We start from the raw sequence: 19,910 nt of genomic DNA, 5'->3' as shown, positions 1-19,910 counted from the left end.
GAGGATCTCCTCACTAGACTTCATAACATCGGTCTAGGGGGGACGGTGCTCAACTGGTTTCGTTCCTTTCTGGCCAACCGCCGGCAGACGGTCTGGGTCCCACCCGGGTCCGCCGAGATGCCGCCATTGGGAGTCGGAGTGCCTCAGGGCTCTGTACTGAGCCCCACTCTATTTAACATCCTTATGACCCCTCTGGCGACACTGGCGGAGTCCTACGGGGCCCGGATCGTCTCTTATGCTGACGACACCCAGCTTCTATTCACCTGTCGTAAGAGCGAAGAGTTCGATGGAGAAAGGATCTGCGAGTGCCTTGGGGCTGTCTTTAGCTGGTTTTCACACAACAGCCTCAAATGCAACTCGGACAAATCCGAAATACTATTCTTCGGATGCCCATCAGAACCAGATTGGCAGGGATGGTGGCCTGCTGACATGTTCCCTCCCACTCAGTCCTCTAAGTGGGCTAAGAACCTGGGGGTTAAAATTGACAACGAGCTCTCGCTCAAATCCCAGGTTTCCACTCTTACGGGAACATGCTTTGGGATACTCAGAATGTTGCGCAAGTTCTTTCCCCTTCTCTCGGAGGAACATCGGAGGATCACTGTTCAGGCACTCATAGGGTCCAGATTGGACTATGCTAATGTCCTATATCTGGGTCTGCCTGAACACCTCCTCCAGCGTTTGCAGGTTACTCAGAACGCTGCTGCTCGTGCAATTTTTGGCCTGCACCGCCGCACCAGTGCCTCCAATCTCCTCGTATCCCTTCACTGGCTTCCGGTGCGGAAGAGGATACTTTTCAAGGCCATGACTCTCGCCCATAAGGCCTTGCATGGCAATGGTGCCAAATATCTTCAGAGGAGGCTGGACTTCTATCGACCTGTACGATCCCTCAGGTCAGAAGCTTTGGCTTTGGCTCGGGTGCCACGCATCAAAAGGGCTCGGCTAGGCGGCCGGTCCTTTAGCTTTCTTGCTCCGCAGCTATGGAATTCCTTACCGGTGTCCTTGCGAAACACCGCTAACCTGCTTGCCTTCAGAAAAGACTTAAAAACCTGGCTGTTCACTGGATAATCTGCCCCCTCTTTAGGCCCCTGCTCTTTTTACTGTTATGTTTTCCAGCTCTTTCTTTGGTCTGGAGCACAAAAGCGCCGGGACACTCCTTTGGAGTAGCCGTTGCGCTATAAAAGTCCCATTTAACATAACATTAACATGTGATCATCCATCGGCCTATACTCAGTCTAAAATCGGGGTGCAAGATCTAAGGTACTTTTATAATTTTAACGCCAACATACCCTTGAGATCTAGTCCAGAACAGTCAAATTGGGGAACCAATGAATTATGCTACCCTGTAGCCTCGGACTGACCGGCGCCTGGGACGCCGCTCCCTATTATTTTTTCAAACTTAAGCAACCCCATAGGCGAGGCAAAGTGGGAAGGTAAGGTAGTCTATCCTCTAGCTAATGGGGCGTCTCAAGCAACAGATATATTTTCCCCAAAATTGGTTGGTGAAATCCAAGGGGATCCTGAACAGACCTATGGTTGTCCACTTTACGCACCTGGCTATGGAGCGGTGAGGGGATCAATGGTCTCCTGGAATGTTGCTGGTCTGAAGTCAAAAATGGACTCTCCAGAATGGCTAGCTTTTATAGGGGGCTTCGATGTTTGCATCTTCCAGGAGACCTGGTCTTGTGAACCCCAGTTCATGCAGGGCTTCTTGAACTTATGTGTCCCTGCAGTACGGGGACTCAAGGGACGCCTGAAGGGAGGTCTGGCAATCTGGGTTCGCCAGGATGTATTTCCAGGAGCTAACGCAGTTTTAACTACCTCCGATGATATCCAACTAGTTAGACTATCACTGGGCCCCCTCGGTGATTTGGATATCTTCAATCTGTATATGAGAGGCCCTAACAGGTCGGGCTCCCGGGTCTTGGCACACTTGGCTTCCCTCATAGATCAGCACGCAGGTGGGAGGGGAGTGCTTGTCGCTGGTGATCTGAATGTCACCTTCGAACCACTCTTGGATCCCGATCTTGGGTGGGGCGTCGATCCTGTGGATGACCAACTTTGGGGAGTACCTGAGCTTGACCTTAAACCCATAAAAAGGTGGTCTGAGACAATCTTACAGGTTAATGCTCTCTGCTACAAGTATGGCTTGAGGGCTCTGAATGGTAGGACGTTAGGTGACAAATTAGGGGCCAATACATTTGATAATGGACGCCACTCTAGCAGGATTGACTACGTTCTATGCAGTCTGAAATTGTGGCGTTTTGTCCTAGATATGGTGGTTGAGGTTGGAGCTGAGAGCAATCACAACCCTATTTGTGTTACCCACCAATGGTGGATTAGCAATTGCCCATTAGCTGAGGTCATGGATTCCAGGCCGCCTGAAGTTGTCCCTACAAACGATATGCGCAGGCTCAAGTGGCGCGAGCTCAAGCTAAATCACTTGGTTACTGCTGACATAGACAACAAATTAGCTGATGCTATATTGGAGCTCGAGGGTATGCGGATCTCAGAGTCAGGCTGTAAAGCAATCACCAAACTTCACGATAAGTTGTTTGATGACATAGGCTCGCATTTTATGAAGCCCAGGAGGAAACCTAATAAGTTCTCACCCAAGAGCATTAGATGGTATGATGACGCCTGTAGGCAATCTAGGGCCAACTTGGCCACTGCCCTCTCCAGTGGACTCAATGACTGTTCGTCTAGCTAGATCGCTGTATAAAAAAGCTGTAAAAACGGCCAAAAGGAACTGGGATGAACAACATTGGCTTGATTTAAAAGGGGCATGTTGCATCAAAGACTCCCGGTTATTTTGGAATATCATTAAGTGGGGCAGGGGTGGGCGACCCGATAGCCCTTCGAATTACGTTTCTCAGGCGGAGTGGGTCAAATATTTTAAACCCCAATACGCCTGCAATCCCTTGTTTAACTTTGCCTGGGTCCCAATTTATGCTCCTTTCTTACATGGTCCCTTTTGTATCCAAGATGCTCTGAAGGCTCTGGGTTCTGTTACTAGTGGCCGTGCCCCAGGGCCAGATAGGGTTCCTCCCGATGTTTTTCTCAATAACAAAGACAGCTGGAGCAAGTATGTTAATCTTTTGGCCAATGCCCTGGCCGTAGGTGCTCCTGTTCCCAAATCATGGGGGGGGGCTGTCATAATCCCTGTGTTTAAGAAGGGCGACAAGGCACTCCCATGCAACTACTGGCCAATCAGTCTGATAGATTCTATACAGAAGGTGATTGGGAGGATGGTCCTGAACCAGATACAGGAGTGGATTGATGATAACAACATTCTGTCCCCCTTCCAAGCAGGTTTCCGTAAATCAACCAGCACAGTAGACCAGGTTTTCCGCTTTGTTCAACTCCACTGGCGGGTGGTGACGCTGGGCAAAGGCAGCCTCTACGCAGCTTTCGTGGATCTGAGAGCTGCCTTTGACCTTGTGCCTCGTCTTCGGTTGTAGGCAGTTTTGGAAAAGCTTGGTCTCCCTAAAGAAATCCTGACATTGGCCATGCGATTGCACGAGTCCAACTATGCTAGGATCCAATGGGGTGGGCCAGGTGAGGTTACCCCTGAGTTCCCAGTTGAGCGTGGTGTGCGACAAGGCTGTACTATGGCTCCCACGCTCTTCTCATTGTATATTAATGGGATAGTTGATCTTATGCTTTCTGCAAATATTGACGCCCCAAGGTTGGCTGGAGTTACCATCCCTATATTAATGTTTGCAGACGATACGCTTATCGTATCCAAAACGTCAAGTGGCCTGCAAAAAGCTTTGTGCCTGTTCGATGACTTTTGCCTTGATTACGGCCTGGAGGTTAACGTGGCAAAAACAAAATTCATGGCCTTTAACCCCCATGCTAGCTTTAGAGGAAAAAAGTTATCTATGAATGGCCAATTTTTGGAGATGGTAACCAACTTCACGTACCTTGGCATCCAAATAGCGAATGACAACAAATGGCGCAAACATATCGAAATGGCCACCCTGCGATTTAAACAACTTACCGGTGCCTTAAGCAGGGAATTTAGCAAGTCATTCACTAAACCAATAAGCACAGTCCTGCAAGTCTACGAAGCTAAGGCTTTAAGTTCTGCGCTATATGGGGCGGAGCTTTGGGGTTTTGACCAGCTAGCCCTTCTATCTAGTGTAGAAAACAAATTTTTTCGGAGTATAACTGGTCTCCCCCAGAGTACTCCACTGATCCCACTTAGACATGATCTAGGAAGGAGGTCCATTTTGGACATTGCAAAGCTCCGACCGGTTCTATACTGGCGGAGACTCTGGACTACCCCTGAGCTCTCCCATTACGCCAACGGTCTTATGGACATTATAAAAACTGATGTCTTCCATAAAATTGTATGGTTAAAGAGCTTACATGAGACGTTGAAAGGAATGGGCATGGAGGTGTTATGGTCTGACCCGGTGACAGCCCTGTTTCCATCAAAGAGTTCCCTCAAAAAGGCATACTGGGATAGAGTAGACCTCCAGGTACTGAACAGAGCTTCAGGGATGTCCGGTCACTTTCTAGAGGCCAAAATTGCCCCTGCCTTAGAATCATACTGGGACTTGGTTACCAATGTTAGCGACAGGAAACTTTATTTCCAGTTTAGAGCTGGGTCTCTACCCCTTAGATCTTTGACAGGGAGGTGGGATAGGAAATCGCAGGAATCATGCCTTGCATGTGGGGCTAAATCCGAAACAACTGCTCATTTTTTGTTTGCCTGTCCGGCATTTATTTCTCCAAGATGTGTTTGGCTTTCCCCCATGTGCAAGATACTTGGTACCAGGAGCAGTGTTGTGCCATTACTAATTCTGCGCACTAGTTCTTTAACAATTGTTTCTGTAGCCCTAGCTAAATATTTGGGTTGGGCATGGTCTATACGGAGAAAAGTGACCAAGTACACCCTAGAGGTCCAACAAAGGAACATGGGGCATGGGCCACTTATGTGCACTGTGCCTGGTTCTTCAGCTTAGTGATCTAGAATGCGCAATTGACAGTGTTTTTTTCCACTATTTTTAGATTTATTCATCAGCACACTGATTTATTTAATGCTTTTCTTAACCGTCTTTTTAATGTATTTATTGATGTACGGTATTAATGAGGGCGCAAAAATTGAGCTCCTGTTTTTATGTTTGTGTCTTTTATGATTCATTTTAAATCGAATAAAGACTGATGATGATGATTCCAAGGTTGCGTGCGCTTTCGAGGGCGGGGGCTACCAGGTGTCGTTCCAGGCATGGGGGTATGGGCCCATGATGAGTACTTCTGTTTTGTCAGTGTTGAGTTGTAGGCAGCTGCTTTTCATCCATTTGGCGACAGCTTCCATGCCTTCTTGAAAGTTGTGTTTGGCTGCGTTGGGTTCGTTGGATAGGGAGAGGATGAGTTTAGTGTTGTCTGCGTATGAAACCATGTTGAGTCCGTGGGTTCTCCCTATATCAGATCATATCTGTCTCTTCAGAGAGAGGGGTAGATCTGTACAGTGGACTTGAAATAATGGGTATTTGTCTGCACAGGGTTAACCCTTAGTGTACATATTACAACTCTTTTTGTGCCCTGAACATGGCACCATGTATCTTTAAAAATAAATTCATGGTAGTGGTGGAAGATCACTTGAGATGTCAAGGGACCTGAAACCGTCCATATCTGATGAGAGCAGTCTTGCCCAAGTCGCCTCCCAGCAGGTTCCCTCTCTCCAGTTAGGCTCCAAATTATTCTCTAGTCCCTGCGCAGGGCTGTCCTACATTGGTGTCTAGCTGAATCTTACCTTCTCCCTTTAGGTAAAGAAGGAAGCACCTCAAGATGTGACTTCAAGAATCAAGACCATCAGTGGAGATAGCGAGGACTTCCCTACTGACCAGACCTATCTCATTTACATATAACGTTTGTTAGACGGCGACCTCAGAGGAGCCCGGAAAGTGGGTCCTGACTACCCTGAGACCCACCCTCAAAGTATCGTAGCCGGGCACTGGCGGGAGACTCCTCAGGAGGAGAAATCTCGTATCGAGGATCGTACTTCTGGCACCACACGACACAGAAACACCACACCGTGTGTCCTTAGGAATCAATCTTTATCAAACAGGTTAGCACTGCAAATATGTACAAGGAGAGCACGGGCTCAATGAGTCTCGGAAGGGATAGGGGGTAGCGGGACAGTCTCTGGTAAAAGGTTCAAGGCAAGGACGTACCCGGCGCACAGCTCACAATCCTCGAGCTGGGGGGTAGGCTGGTTGTCGTGGGGTCCGGCGGGACCGGTGGAGTCTGTGGAAGCCGCGAGTCACTCAGCGGGCTCAGGTACTAGTTCGGAGGTCTTACGATCTTCAGGGAGCCGCGAGTCACTCAGCAGGGCTCAAGTACAAGTTCGGAGGTCTTACGATCTTCAGGGAGCCGCGAGTCACTCAGCAGGGCTCAAGTACAAGTTCGGAGGTCTTACGATCTTTGGGGAGCCGCGAGTCACTTAGCAGGGCTCAGGTACGAGTTCGGAGGTCTTACGATCTTCAGGGAGCCGCGAGTCACTCAGCAGGGCTCAGGTACAGTTCGGAGGTCTTACGATCTTCAGGGAGCCGCGAGTCACTCAGCAGGGCTCAGGTGGTCCTAAGTTCCAGGAGCCGCGACCGCGTCAGCAGGCTCTCGTTGTTCCAGCGTCGAATCTGCCGGACAGTCCCAGAGCACCCCTTGTTATAGGTCGACCCCTCTTTGATGTCCGGAGTCTGTGCAGGCAGGGGTCTTGTCACCTGGGGGTCGCTTGTCGGGGTTTCCTGCCATTGTCTTGTGATCTTTTCAGGGCCGGATCGGGAGGAGTCCCAGACACCCAGCAGGCGTGGAGCCAGCTCTCAGGGAGGCCAGAGGGCCGATCGAAACCCATCGTCCCAGGGGGGTTCAGAGGTGCGATAGAACTGCTCCTCTCCCTCTCATCCCCTGGAAGCGTGATGTACTCCAGCCGGAGTGGCGCCTCTAGGCCCGGGTCGCGCTGGGGCCGGGCGGCCATCTTGGTGCATGGAGTGGGCACGCGGGCCCGGGGTGGCCGAAGGGGGAGAGGCCATGGACGAGGATGTCCGGGTCGGGTGCGTGTGTTCTGGTGGAAAGGATCGGTTAGGCCGTGAGCTCGGGGCTGCAGGTACCAGGTGAGGTGGTGCGGGGACCAGTAGAGCCATGCTACGAGGCCGGGTCCAACACGCGTCCCCCCCCAGCTGAAAGCCGGAGAGAACTGCCCATCATCTTGGGGGGTTCTCTTCGCTGAGGCGGAAGAACCGGGAGAGGCCGTCAGCGTTGGCGTGGTCCGTACCAGGGCGATGTTCTACGGTGAAATCCATCCCCTGGAGGGAGATTGACCACCGCAGTAGCTTGGGGTTTTCTCCCCGCATCTGCATGAGCCATCGCAAGGGCCGATGGTCGGTTTGGACTTTGAAATGGGTGCCGAACAGGTAGGGGCGTAGTTTCTTGAGTGCCCAGACCACGGCAAAGGCTTCGCGCTCAATGGTGCGCCATCGCTGTTCTCTGGGCAACAGCCGCCGGCTGAGGAAGGCGACGGGCTGGTCTAGGCCTTGGTCATTCACCTGGGACAGGACGGCCCCAATGCCATGCTCGGAGGCATCGGTTTGGACTACAAACTCCTTGGAGTAGTCGGGAGCCTGGAGGACGGGGGCCGTGCACATGGCCTTCTTTAGGGCATCGAACGCCTCCTGGCAGGTGGTCGTCCACTGCACCTTCTTTGGCTGTTTTTTGGATGTGAGTTCTGTGAGGGGGCCGACAAGGCTGCCATACCCCCTGATGAATCTTCGGTAGTAGCCAGTGAGGCCCAGAAAGGCTCGGACCTCCGTTTGGGTGGTGGGGGGTTCCCAGGCCACGATGGCGTCGATCTTCGGCTGTAGAGGGGCGACCTGGCCACTCCCGACCTGGTGCCCCAGGTAGACTACTGATCCTTGCCCAATTTGGCACTTGCTGGCTTTTACGGTGAGGCCTGCCTGGCGCAGGGCGGTTAGCACCCTCCGGAGGTGCTGGAGGTGCTCACTCCATTCGGAACTGAAAACGGCGATGTCGTCTAGATAGGCCGCGCTGAACTGTTCCAGCCCGGCCAGGACTCTATTCACCAGTCGCTGGAAGGTGGCCAGGGCATTTTTCATTCCGAAGGGCATTACGCGGAAGCGGTAATGCCCATCTGGGGTGGAGAAGGCGGACCGCTCCTTGGCCCCCTCGGTGAGCGCAATCTGCCAGTATCCGCAGGTGAGGTCGAAGGTGCTGAGGAACCGGGCTGCCCCGAGTCGGTCAATGAGCTCGTCGGCTCGTGGAATGGGGTGGGCATCGGCTCGGGTGACGTCATTGAGCCCCCGGTAGTCCACACAGAACCGGAGCTCGGGGGCGACACCGGGGGCCGCTGCCTTCGGGACCAGGACCACTGGGCTGGCCCAGGGACTGTCAGATGGCTCGATCACCCCCATGGTCAACATCTTTGAGACTTCAGCTTGAATGCAGGACCGGACCCGGTCTGGGACCCGGTATGCTCGGTGTCTCACCGGCGGGCTGTCCCCGGTGTCCACGTCATGGACACACCAGTCGGTGACTCGGGGGATCAGGGAGAAGAGGTCGGCAAATTGTCCTAGTAGCTGGCGGCAGTCCTCTTGTTGCTGGGCAGTGAGAGCTGGGGAGAGGTTCACTCCCTCCACGGAGCCATCCTGCTCCTTGACACACAGGAGGTCCGGGAGGGGATCGGACTCATCTTCGGCCCCGTCATCGGTGGCCAGCAGGAGGCTCAGTTCTGTTCGCACGAAGTGAGGCTTGAGGCGGTTCACATGAAGGACCCGAAGGGGATCCCGAGGCGACTGGACGTCCACCAAGTATGTGACTTGACTCTTCCGCTCAATCACTTTGTAGGGCCCGGTCCACCTGTCCTGGAGGGCGCCTGGCTTCACCGGGGCCATGACCCATACTTGTTGGCCCGGCTGGTACTCGACTAGAGTGGCATTCTGGTCGTACCAGCGCTTCATCTCTTCTTGGCTTGTCTCTAGGTTGGCCTCGGCCAGTGCTCGGAACTTCCTGGTCTGGTTCCGGAGGGTCAGAACATAGTGGAACACATCTCGTGGGGTGGTCTGGGGTGCCGCCTCCCACCCTTCCTTAACCAAGCTGAGGGGACCTCGGGCGGGGTGTCCATAGAGCAACTCAAACGGGCTGAACCCTAGGGACTTCTGGGGGACCTCTCGGTAAGCGAACAAGAGGCAGGGGAGCAGGACGTCCCACTTACGCCGGAGGGGCTCTTCTAGGCCGGTGATCATCCCTTTCAGAGTCCTGTTAAACCTCTCTACTAGGCCGTTCCCTTGGGGATGGTACGGGGCGGTGAACTTGTAGGACACTCCACATTGTTGCCACAGGGACGTCATGTACTTCGAGATAAAATTAGTGCCGCGATCGCTCACGACCTCGCGGGGAAAGCCTACCCGGGAAAAGATCCCCATCAGGGCCCGGCCCACTACGGGGGCCGTGACGGTGCGTAGGGGGATCGCCTCTGGGTATCGGGTGGCGTGATCCACCAGGACCAGGATGAAACGGTGACATTGGGAGGTGGGGGGGTCCAGTGGCCCCACGATGTCGATCCCGACTCGTTCGAAGGGGGTACTGACGACCGGGAAGGGTTGGAGGGGAGCCTTGCGCTTCCCCCCACTCTTCCCACTAGCTTGGCACGTGGGACAGGACTTGCAGTGGGCCTCTACAGCTGCTCTCATTCTAGGCCAGTAAAAATGGGTCACGAGACGGCTGTAGGTCTTGTCTTGACCTAGGTGGCCGGCGAGGGGGACGTCGTGGGCTAAGCCCAGGAGGAAGTCTCGGAAGCGGAGGGGTACCACCAGCACCCGTCCGGATCCCAGCTCCACCGACTTCTGCTCACTGTATAAAATGTTATTCTCCCAATAAATTCGGTGCGTTCCAGTTTGGTCGCCTGCGGCTTGGCCCTCGGCCTGGCGCCGTAGTCCGACCAGGGAAGGACAAGTGGCTTGCTCCCGGCAAAACTCCTCCCGGGTGGGCCCGCCCTCGTGGCGCCATTGGGCTAACTCGGGTAGATCGCCTAACTCGGGGACCGGGGCGGTGTCGGACAGTGAGGGTTCGTCGCTGGTGACGGGCCCTTCCGATGGGGGGACGGGAGGACCCTCGGTGGTTACTGCTCTGACTTCTTCGGTCGGGGCGTCTTCGACTTCTCCCAGGGGGGGAAGTCGAGCTGACATAGATCGGGTGGTGGCGCACACCCACTCGGGGAGCCCCATCATCTCTAGGTGGGCCTTGCGCTCGACGTGCTTCCAGGGAAAACTCTCCAGGTCGTTCCCTAAGAGGCAGTCGACCGGCTGGGAGGTTCTTACGGCCACCCTCAGTTTACCTATCACTCCACCCCACTCAAACGGCACCAGAGCTACCTGACACATACTCTCTCTATTATCTGCGGAAATTACCGGGCAAAAGACGTTGGGGAGGATCTGCTCCTCGGGGACTAAGTGCCTGAGGACACCGGTGATGCTGGCCCCGGTGTCCCGCAGGGCCTCTATTTGGTGGCCATTGATCTTGACGAGCTGCCCGTATTTCTTCGTGTTGGAGGGCAGGAGGCTACCAGGGACCATCTCCCTATCTCCCAGGGATACTAGGGCCATGGCTGCGGGTTCCCACTCCCCGGTTTCCTCAACCTCCTCCCCCAGAGCTATGTTGGCTATCTGTCTTGCAGGGGTGTTTTGGGTGGCCATGGGGCATTCTGGGTCATTGGCGTAGTGCCCGGGCTTCTGGCAACGGAAACAAGTGACGGTTACCCTGTGTCCCCGTCTCCCGGGGGGTCCGGTTACTGGTGGGGGGGGCGCTGGGAAAGGTGGAGGTTGGGTCTTTGGGGCGCTAGGCTGGGACTCTCTCTGGCCTCCCTGGTTCCCCCCTCCTCTCTGGCGGGGTGGTCCCTGACTGGCTCGGGGGTATTCTCCTACCATGCCCCGGGTGACCCGGGTGTTGGTCCAGCAGTCTGCTTCCACCGCCAGCTTCCTGGGATCGGTGAGTTTGCTGTCAAGCAGCTGCTGGCGTAGTTCCACAAAGCAGTTCGCAGCCAGGTGTTCCCACAACAGGAGGTCGGTGAGTTTCTCAAGGGTGGTGACTTTGCTGCCCTTGACCCACCCATCGAAGGCCCGACTAAAAAAGTTTACATATTCCACCCAGGTGGTGCCCGGGATTTTCCTGCAGTCCCGGAATCGCTGACGGTACATCTCGGGGGTGAGACCGTACCTTGTGAGTAGAGCCTCTTTCATGTGGCTGTAGGAGGTCTGCAGAGAGAGGGGTAGGTCGAGCAGGGTGTCTCTTCCTTCGCTCAGAAACCGTCCCCACAACCCTGCCCCCCAGTCCTTCTGCGGGACCCGATAGGAGGTCATGGCGACCTCGTAGGCCCTGAACCATTGTTGAATGTCATCGTTTTTATAATATTCCTTGACCACGTCCTTGGGGATGTGGACCTTCTGCTCCGCTGGGGAGGTCGCCTCTCGGTTTCCCGGGGGCCTCCCTTCCTCGCTTCTGGCCTTGAGCTCGATTTCTTTCAAGCTGCGTTCGTGCTCTAGTTGGAGCTTCCTTCCTTCGTGTTCCCGTTGGAGCTTCTTCTCTTCTAGCTCGCCTTGCACGCGCATTTGCTCTACTGCTAGCTTTTTCTCCGCTAACTTTAATTCGCCTTCGATTTTGAGTTTAGCTAACTCGAGTTCGTGATTGCGGCTTCTCTCTCTGTCCGCGAGTTCTTCCGGGGATAGGCCCCCGTCTGGTACGATGCCTCGCACCCGATTGCTGCTGCTTTCGCCTTGGGGGGGTTCGGCCTCGTCGGGGCGCTCCCCCGTGTCTTCCGGGCGGGAGGCCCCGGCATCCACCCAGGCTTTCAGTGCTTTCTGCAAATCTTCCTTGGTGTTGAGACCGGTGGTAGCGATTCTAAGTTCTTTGCAGAATTGCTTTAGTTCTTTGTGTGTGTATTCCTCTAGTTGTTCCACCTGGAACACCCTGTTGGCGTTGGTTTCTGCGGGGATCATGGCGTTTCCTTCTGCCATCTTTGTCGGTAGTGCGTCCGTCGTTCACGGTACGATCTCTCGGTGATGGGCCCGAATCCCGTCGCTTGCCACCAATGTTAGACGGCGACCTCAGAGGAGCCCGGAAAGGGGGTCCTGACTACCCTGAGACCCACCCTCAAAGTATCGTAGCCGGGCACTGGCGGGAGACTCCTCAGGAGGAGAAATCTCGTATCGAGGATCGTACTTCTGGCACCACACGACACAGAAACACCACACCGTGTGTCCTTAGGAATCAATCTTTATCAAACAGGTTAGCACTGCAAATATGTACAAGGAGAGCACGGGCTCAATGAGTCTCGGAAGGGATGGGGGTAGCGGGACAGTCTCTGGTAAAAGGTTCAAGGCAAGGACGTACCCGGCGCACAGCTCACAATCCTCGAGCTGGGGGGTAGGCTGGTTGTCGTGGGGTCCGGCGGGACCGGTGGAGTCTGTGGAAGCCGCGAGTCACTCAGCGGGCTCAGGTACTAGTTCGGAGGTCTTACGATCTTCAGGGAGCCGCGAGTCACTCAGCAGGGCTCAAGTACAAGTTCGGAGGTCTTACGATCTTCAGGGAGCCGCGAGTCACTCAGCAGGGCTCAAGTACAAGTTCGGAGGTCTTACGATCTTCGGGGAGCCGCGAGTCACTCAGCAGGGCTCAGGTACGAGTTCGGAGGTCTTACGATCTTCAGGGAGCCGCGAGTCACTCAGCAGGGCTCAGGTACAGTTCGGAGGTCTTACGATCTTCAGGGAGCCGCGAGTCACTCAGCAGGGCTCAGGGGGTCCTAAGTTCCAGGAGCCGCGACCGCGTCAGCAGGCTCTCGTTGTTCCAGCGTCGAATCTGCCGGACAGTCCCAGAGCACCCCTTGTTATAGGTCGACCCCTCTTTGATGTCCGGAGTCTGTGCAGGCAGGGGTCTTGTCACCTGGGGGTCGCTTGTCGGGGTTTCCTGCCATTGTCTTGTGATCTTTTCAGGGCCGGGTCGGGAGGAGTCCCAGACACCCAGCAGGCGTGGAGCCAGCTCTCAGGGAGGCCGGAGGGCCGATCGAAACCCATCGTCCCAGGGGGGTTCAGAGGTGCGATAGAACTGCTCCTCTCCCTCTCATCCCCTGGAAGCGTGATGTACTCCAGCCGGAGTGGCGCCTCTAGGCCCGGGTCGCGCTGGGGCCGGGCGGCCATCTTGGTGCATGGAGTGGGCACGCGGGCCCGGGGTGGCCGAAGGGGGAGAGGCCATGGACGAGGATGTCCGGGTCGGGTGCGTGTGTTCTGGTTGAAAGGATCGGTTAGGCCGTGAGCTCGGGGCTGCAGGTACCAGGTGAGGTGGTGCGGGGACCAGTAGAGCCATGCTACGAGGCCGGGTCCAACAACGTTAATGCTCACTTAGGGATACATTACACTCTCAGTAGAGAAGAGGTCAGGTAGGAATTTTCCTGGAAATTGAGATTTGAAATGACTGGGAAAAAATGGTTAAACACTTGTCACAGATTTTACTTTAGACTTATGATATTAGCAGTTTTACATAGATGTGCTTAGCGCAAGTTCAAAAATGGTCTATACACTCCTGTAAGGATGTGTCAATTCCTGTTATCACTCATGTGACTCTTATTTTGTAAGTTCACAGATTGTTTTCCTTTGAGAGACTAAAGAGGTTATCTCTCCGTTTCTAGCTTCATTTACACAGGAAGATAAACAACTACTCCTCGTAACTCAAATATACATTTACAACAAGAACAGCCTTCTGCATTAGATAAACCTTTTACACTTCTGACCTCTGAAGTCTTTCTACAGATAATTTGCCAAGTATTTCTTAGTCTTGAGCTGCTTACATTGTATTACCTATTTCCTGCTGACTCAAGCGCTCATGATGTCAAACAATACTAAATTATATGTTTAACTTAAACAAGGTCACACAAAAGAGTTAAAATCTGTCTTACCCGGGAACCCAAAAATCTTTAAGGTACGACAAGGTAGAGAGACCTTGTCAGGGGTAGAGGGGATGGAGAGAGGCTTAGATAGATAGATAAATAGAATAGACAGAGGTCAAAGAGAGTAAGTTCCCTTTCCCATGAGTGCCCTTGGAAGGTGGGGTCCCTGGGCAATAGCCCGCGTTGTCCATGCTTTAAAACCTCTTTTATTTTGTTCTGGCAGAAGCTTTCTGTGTGCCATTGTGGTGGGGCTTAGAGGAGGGTAATGACCACAACAGAAACAGGTGCATGCAGAATTAAGTGTAAAAAGAAATGCTTCTCCTACCACAATAGTTGAGTAAGTGTTGGTGATTTCTCCATTTGGCACTGGCATATGTAGTGCTAAAACACAGTAAAGTTCATGAACAAATTCCTAGTTTAACAAACCTGTAAGGCCTAGTTTCCATTGGCTTCTCTACTTCTAAGCAGTTTTTGTGCACATGATTTCTATAAACTTGTTTATATTCATTTCCGAATCTTTATAATTGTTTCTCTTTCTTTTCTTAGGGTTATTTCGGAGCTGTTGGGGCACTACTGGAGTTGTTGAAAATGACAGACCATCCATGAAGATCACACTGGAAGTGTTGCACTCTCTGAAACTGCTGCTGAAATTACTAAAAGGCTCCGGAGGGAGGGGAATGAAGCCATTCAAACAGTTGTTCCTGCTGGATTTGTAAATAATGTAAAATCGTTTTAGCCAACTATCCGCTTTTGGGTTTTGAAGTTGTAAATCAAAATTCGAACTTGGGATAAAATAATTGTTTTCTGTTGACTGTATTTTTAAATGAAACAAATGTGCGAAATGGCCAAATATAGTGAAACAATTTTATGTATTTAAAAAGCTGTATACTATTTAAATAGGACCTACGTGTGAGAAACCATGTTTTCTTCCTCTTATTGGGTTTACTGATTCGTATGACAAATGTCCTTTTTTCCGCCAGCCATGGCATTTTCCTCTTGTATTTTTCATGACATTTCATGATTTTAGATCTTGGTTTCAAATGAAACTATAAAGCTGGTGCATGTACTGTAACTCTAAGAACTTTGATTCTGATGCACTTGTATTTAAAAGAAGAGTCATGCAAAATCTATAAAAAAAAAAAACATGAAAACGTTGACCTTCGTTTGAAATTGTGAGTTTATATTTGTAGTTGGAAAATGATTTTTTGGGTTGATGAATCAGGTTTAAAACATTTCTGTTGCTGCATCCTGCTTGCACAGCTTTCAGTACTCCTTGCTTATAGCTTTGAAGATGGCAATAAACAGGGTTGCTTTTTGGAATACAATTATAATACCTTGAGCATATAATTAGAATTTTGTACATCAATTTTTTTTATTTTGTAGCAGAAACAAATGAGCACTGCACCCATGCCCTGCATGGACAAATGAAACCACACTTCCCTACTGCAGTAAGATTAAATGTCTACATAAGAGACCTACGCATTGAGGTGTTTGATAAGTTGGCTGCCCAGCCATGGAGTTGAGGATCATGTGCTTTCTTGTGCTGTGTCCAAAGATGTAGTGGGCAGATTGAAAACTCTTTTATTAACCTTAACCAGATGAGTTGTTGACAACCATTTGTTGGCTAGGCCAGGCTGTGCAATAAAAAGATCAGAAATACATTTTAATACAACAAGCAGTAGATATTTTTATTTCGCCTGAATCTATATACATTAAATCTTAATTTCTTTGTGGTTCTGAATAGGCAGCAAACTTGTCTCACTACTCCTTGACTAATGAGGTAGATTCTTACTTCATGTCCCTTTTCTCATTACACTTCTCTTGTAGTCTTAACTAGTTCTATGAAAACCCATGGTTAACAGTTGCAGAAAGTCTATTGACTCTGTTGATTATTTTGACCCAATTGAGCACACCACTTGCTCAAAGGAGAGGCTCCCCATAGTGCTCCCATTTGCAGTCTTAAAGAAATTCAGCCCCAGACAGGATCCTTATGCCTTTTTTCAAAGTTTGAAAGCATTGCACAGTCTGCAGTTTTTTTGTTTTGTTTTTTGTTTACAGAGTTTTATTATAGCGCGTACTTGACTCGAATCGGGTATCAGAGCGCTTTACATAGCACCAGTTACGTTACATGAGGTTGGCCTGTTGAATGGTGGGGAAATTACATTGGACCCCTCTTGGTTCAGGAAGTGCTATAAGACTATCAAGCATTAAATTCAACATGCTCACACCATACGGAAAGATAACGAAATTGAATTTAGAGAGGCTGAGTGTTGACTCCAAGACTTATAGATTATGCTGTGGCAGGGAAAATGGGAAATAGCCAGGCTAGCCCATCAGTTCCCTTTAAAAAAAAAAAAAAAAAGATCAGAGACTGGAAAGAGAAATGGCTGACCTCCCACTACATAAAGTTGATCCCGCAAACCCTCTACAAAAAAGGAAATAATGGATAAAATCTGCTTGGAGCCGCCTATACCCATTCAGGAGAGGTTATGACAACCCCATGAGACTACTATTAAGTCCTCGAAATTGCCACAGCTTATTTTAGGGCCCAAAAGGGGAAAGACCTAGTTATGATGGGTTTCACATTTCCCACAAACTGTGGGCCTTTTATAAAACCTGCAGTCCAACGGACTGACATAGGGGTGAACTCTTCTGCCAAGAACTACCCATTGGGCAGGGACCACAGTGCTTTGCGTGTACGAAGTGGGGCCATATAGCGTGCTTGTGTCCCAAAAAGAGGGAAAATAGCCCTTGCATGTAGGATGGATGAAAGTCACATATATTTTGATACCGGTCCATCTGAATCCTTTTACTACCCAATACAATGGGAAAGAGGTATATGCCTTACCGGACTCAGGGTGGTAGCAATCTGTCATACAGAAGAAGCGAGAACATACCTAGAAAATGTACATACAGGGCTAAGCGTGAATACCCATTGGCTAAACTACAATTTAAAAAAGCCCCCAGCGTTAGAAACACAGCCAAACGTGAGGTAGTTACGGAACTTCCTGAAGAATTAATATTGAGTCTGATAATTTGAAATTCAGGGCCTTATTAAAATTCTCCCTACAACCAGGAAGAGTGTTATTGCGAAAAGGCCCTTTCGCAATCGCAAATATTCCTGAGAGAATTAGTACATAGAACAAAGAGGGAACGTAGGCAGGGCAAGAAATAAGGACCACCCTGTAAATTGTGTTTTGCTTTCTTAGAACATTTGTCTGGGCAGACACAGGTTTACCAAATTGAAGGATTCCACATTGCAGAAGACATGGGAGCTCGTCCAGGATTGGCTGGCCAAACCAAAATAGGACCAAATTTTCTTCTAAAAAAGAAAAGATTGCTATATACTATGGGAAAGCCCAGTCAAATGTTATTCTTGGCTCACGCTTATTTACTAGGTGTACATTTGGTGCCTATTAAAACCTAGCCACCCATCCTGGAGAAATTCTTTTGGCCGATCATTTATCCCCAGAATCAAACATTGCAAGGAGTGTCCAGTCTGCTTGCAACAAGTATAGACCCTCGTAAGGAGCTATGCAAAAGATGTTGGTAATAGGAGTCACTTTTCAGGGCATTGGCATGGATATGGTAGGGCCCTTGGGGACTTTAAGTCTGGGTTATAGGTGAAATGGAACTAAATAGGTGGCTTCTGCTATTACAGTATTTTTTCATACATACTGGATTTCCTAAGAAATCCTGACTGATCAGGGAATCACCTTTATATCCAAGCTCATGAGACAAGTATATTAGCAGCTGAGCATCAAACTGCTCTGAACAGTGGCTTACCACCCCCGAACTGACGGATTGGTAAAGCGGTGAAATGGCACCAGTAAAGCTTATACTAAAGAAATTGTTAGAACAGAAAAGTTGGGACTGGGAAAGGCTGGTATCCTTAGACGTTTTTACTATACTGTGCCAAGTACAAACAAGCCTTGTATTTTCCACCTACGGGCTACTGTTTGGGAGAAAGTATTCAAGTTGATTAAATATGATCATAGAGTTGGGAAGAGAGCTCAAATGAGAAGCATCTCCTTCTACAATATGTTGCCAAATTGAAGGCCCAAGTGGGGAAACTAAGGTAATTGATCTAGGAGAATTTAGCTAAATTACAAAGCAAGCTCCGTACAATGAAGGGGCCAAGTTTAGAGAATTTCGACTGTATATCTGGGTGCTACTGCTGCTACCCTTGAGTGCACACATAATGCTTGCCTAGTCGCAAGATCATTATTAAATAATCCAGAGAATTACCTGTTACATATAAACTAAAGTTATTGGAAAGATTCAGTGCCAGAAGGACTTGGGCAGTAGTTAAACTCACAGCAGTGCCAAACATTGTACAAAACCCTGGCCCTTATGCCCACATGCGTTCCAAATTACCAGAGCAAAACAAATTAGTCTCCCACTGGATACAAATCAATCCGGGTTAGGTATGTGAACAAAAATGCTATTAAATTCTGGAGGCTCTGTGAGAATCTATTAAGAGGTCGAGAAAATATTGGAATTGTCAGTAAAAATGTGAGTGGAATTCGGGCATTTTTTTTAGTACCTAAGGAGACTACTCAGTCTGCTTCTGAATTAACTTCAGATAAGCCAAGCAAATATAAAAATTTTATGGTGATTATATCCCTTAATTTTATTAACCATGAGAACGTCTAGGGCAGGGTCAGTACATTCCCACCCCAGCTCTGACTAAAGGATACTGACAGATTCCCTTGAAGCTGAAGACAAAGAGAAAACGGCCTTTTCTACCCCTCACGGCTTCTTCCACTTTTCAGTACTCCTCTTTGAGTTGCATGAGGCTCCGCCTACTTTCCAACGCATCTTGAACAATCACAGGAGGAGAAAAAAAGGCAATTCAGTGCGTTCCTTGTCCCTCCTCCAAACTCAACATTAGAGCCTTTTTAGGGCTCTTAGGTTAATACCGGCAATTCATGCCAAATTATTCCGAGATAGCAGACCTTCAACTGATGTCCTTAAAAGTAAGACTGGGATAAGAACTAAAAACCTGGCTCCAAGAGGCTTTACAAATCTTAAAGAAATGAATATCTGCCATTCTTCAATCCCCTGACTTTGGGAAACCTTTTATTCTACAGGCTGATGTATTAATTGAATGGAGTATGCACTGTAGTATTCCAGTTATATTCCAGAATCGTGAAGAAAGGCCCATCTTATTCATGAATAGAAAATGGTTGCCTAGGGAACAGCATTATGCTACGTTAGAAAAGCAATGTCTTACCAACAAGTACACCGTTGAGAAATTAAATTACTATCTAGAAGGAAGAACTTTTACTTTATACACGGATCATGGGCCAATGACCTGGCTTGTTGAAAGTAAGGTACTAACTCCCAATTCTTGAGATGGTTTCTATCTTTACAAACTTATAGTTTTATAATAAAACATTGGAAATGTAAAGAACAGAACAATGTCAATGTTTGAAGCATTTAGAGAATGCATGGCTGCCCAACCCTAACTAACAATCTGAAAGAAAAGGTCCATTAAATTAAAACGTTCCAAAGTTTAGCAGCTAAAACACTAAATGAACCACCGCCCTCCTGGGTTCTTTCAAACCAAGGGAAAAGTCTCAGGGACCTTGGCGTAAAGTAAGGATGAATCCATTTTTGGATGGACAAGGGCCCAATGTCGGAGAATTCCCAAAAGACAAGGCACATAGCTTTACATTTTAACACTTCTCAATCAATGCAACTGAGTCAGAAGAGGAGAAACTGATGCATGCCTCAGAATTCCATAACGAAGAGGTCCCTATTACGAGTAAGGCTGCGAGGCTCTCCGGAGCAATCTTCCTGCTCAAAGTACTTTCTGTTCATGAGGGTAAAATCCCAGACCGTGACATTATTGTGTTGTTGCTAAACAGGAAGAAAATTATGTAAGACCATCTTCGACAGACCGCCCAAAGGGAGGAGTGAAAATGTCTTTGCAAGCGCCAGTAAAACTATAACT

The 19,910-nt window shown here is 49.9% G+C and overlaps 1 protein-coding gene across 4 annotated transcripts in view; it reads left to right on the top strand.

Moving 5' to 3' along the window:
• PANK1 (pantothenate kinase 1) overlaps nucleotides 1-15,106 on the top strand; it is a 145,738-nt gene extending 130,632 nt beyond the window's left edge. For all 4 annotated transcript variants that reach the window (XM_085605291.1, XM_085605282.1, XM_085605306.1 and 1 more), the window contains one exon: nucleotides 14,498-15,106. In XM_085605291.1, the coding sequence (XP_085461417.1) occupies nucleotides 14,498-14,557 (60 nt within the window). In that variant the 3' untranslated portion in view covers nucleotides 14,558-15,106. The remainder of the gene's footprint in view (nucleotides 1-14,497) is intronic.
• The last annotated feature ends 4,804 nt before the right edge of the window (nucleotides 15,107-19,910 follow it).

This window comes from Triturus cristatus, chromosome 1_2, assembly GCF_964204655.1.
Source record: "Triturus cristatus chromosome 1_2, aTriCri1.1, whole genome shotgun sequence".
NCBI lineage: Eukaryota > Metazoa > Chordata > Amphibia > Caudata > Salamandridae > Triturus > Triturus cristatus.
Note: the sequence above shows the minus strand (reverse complement) of the source record. Positions and strands in the feature narration are given on the sequence as shown.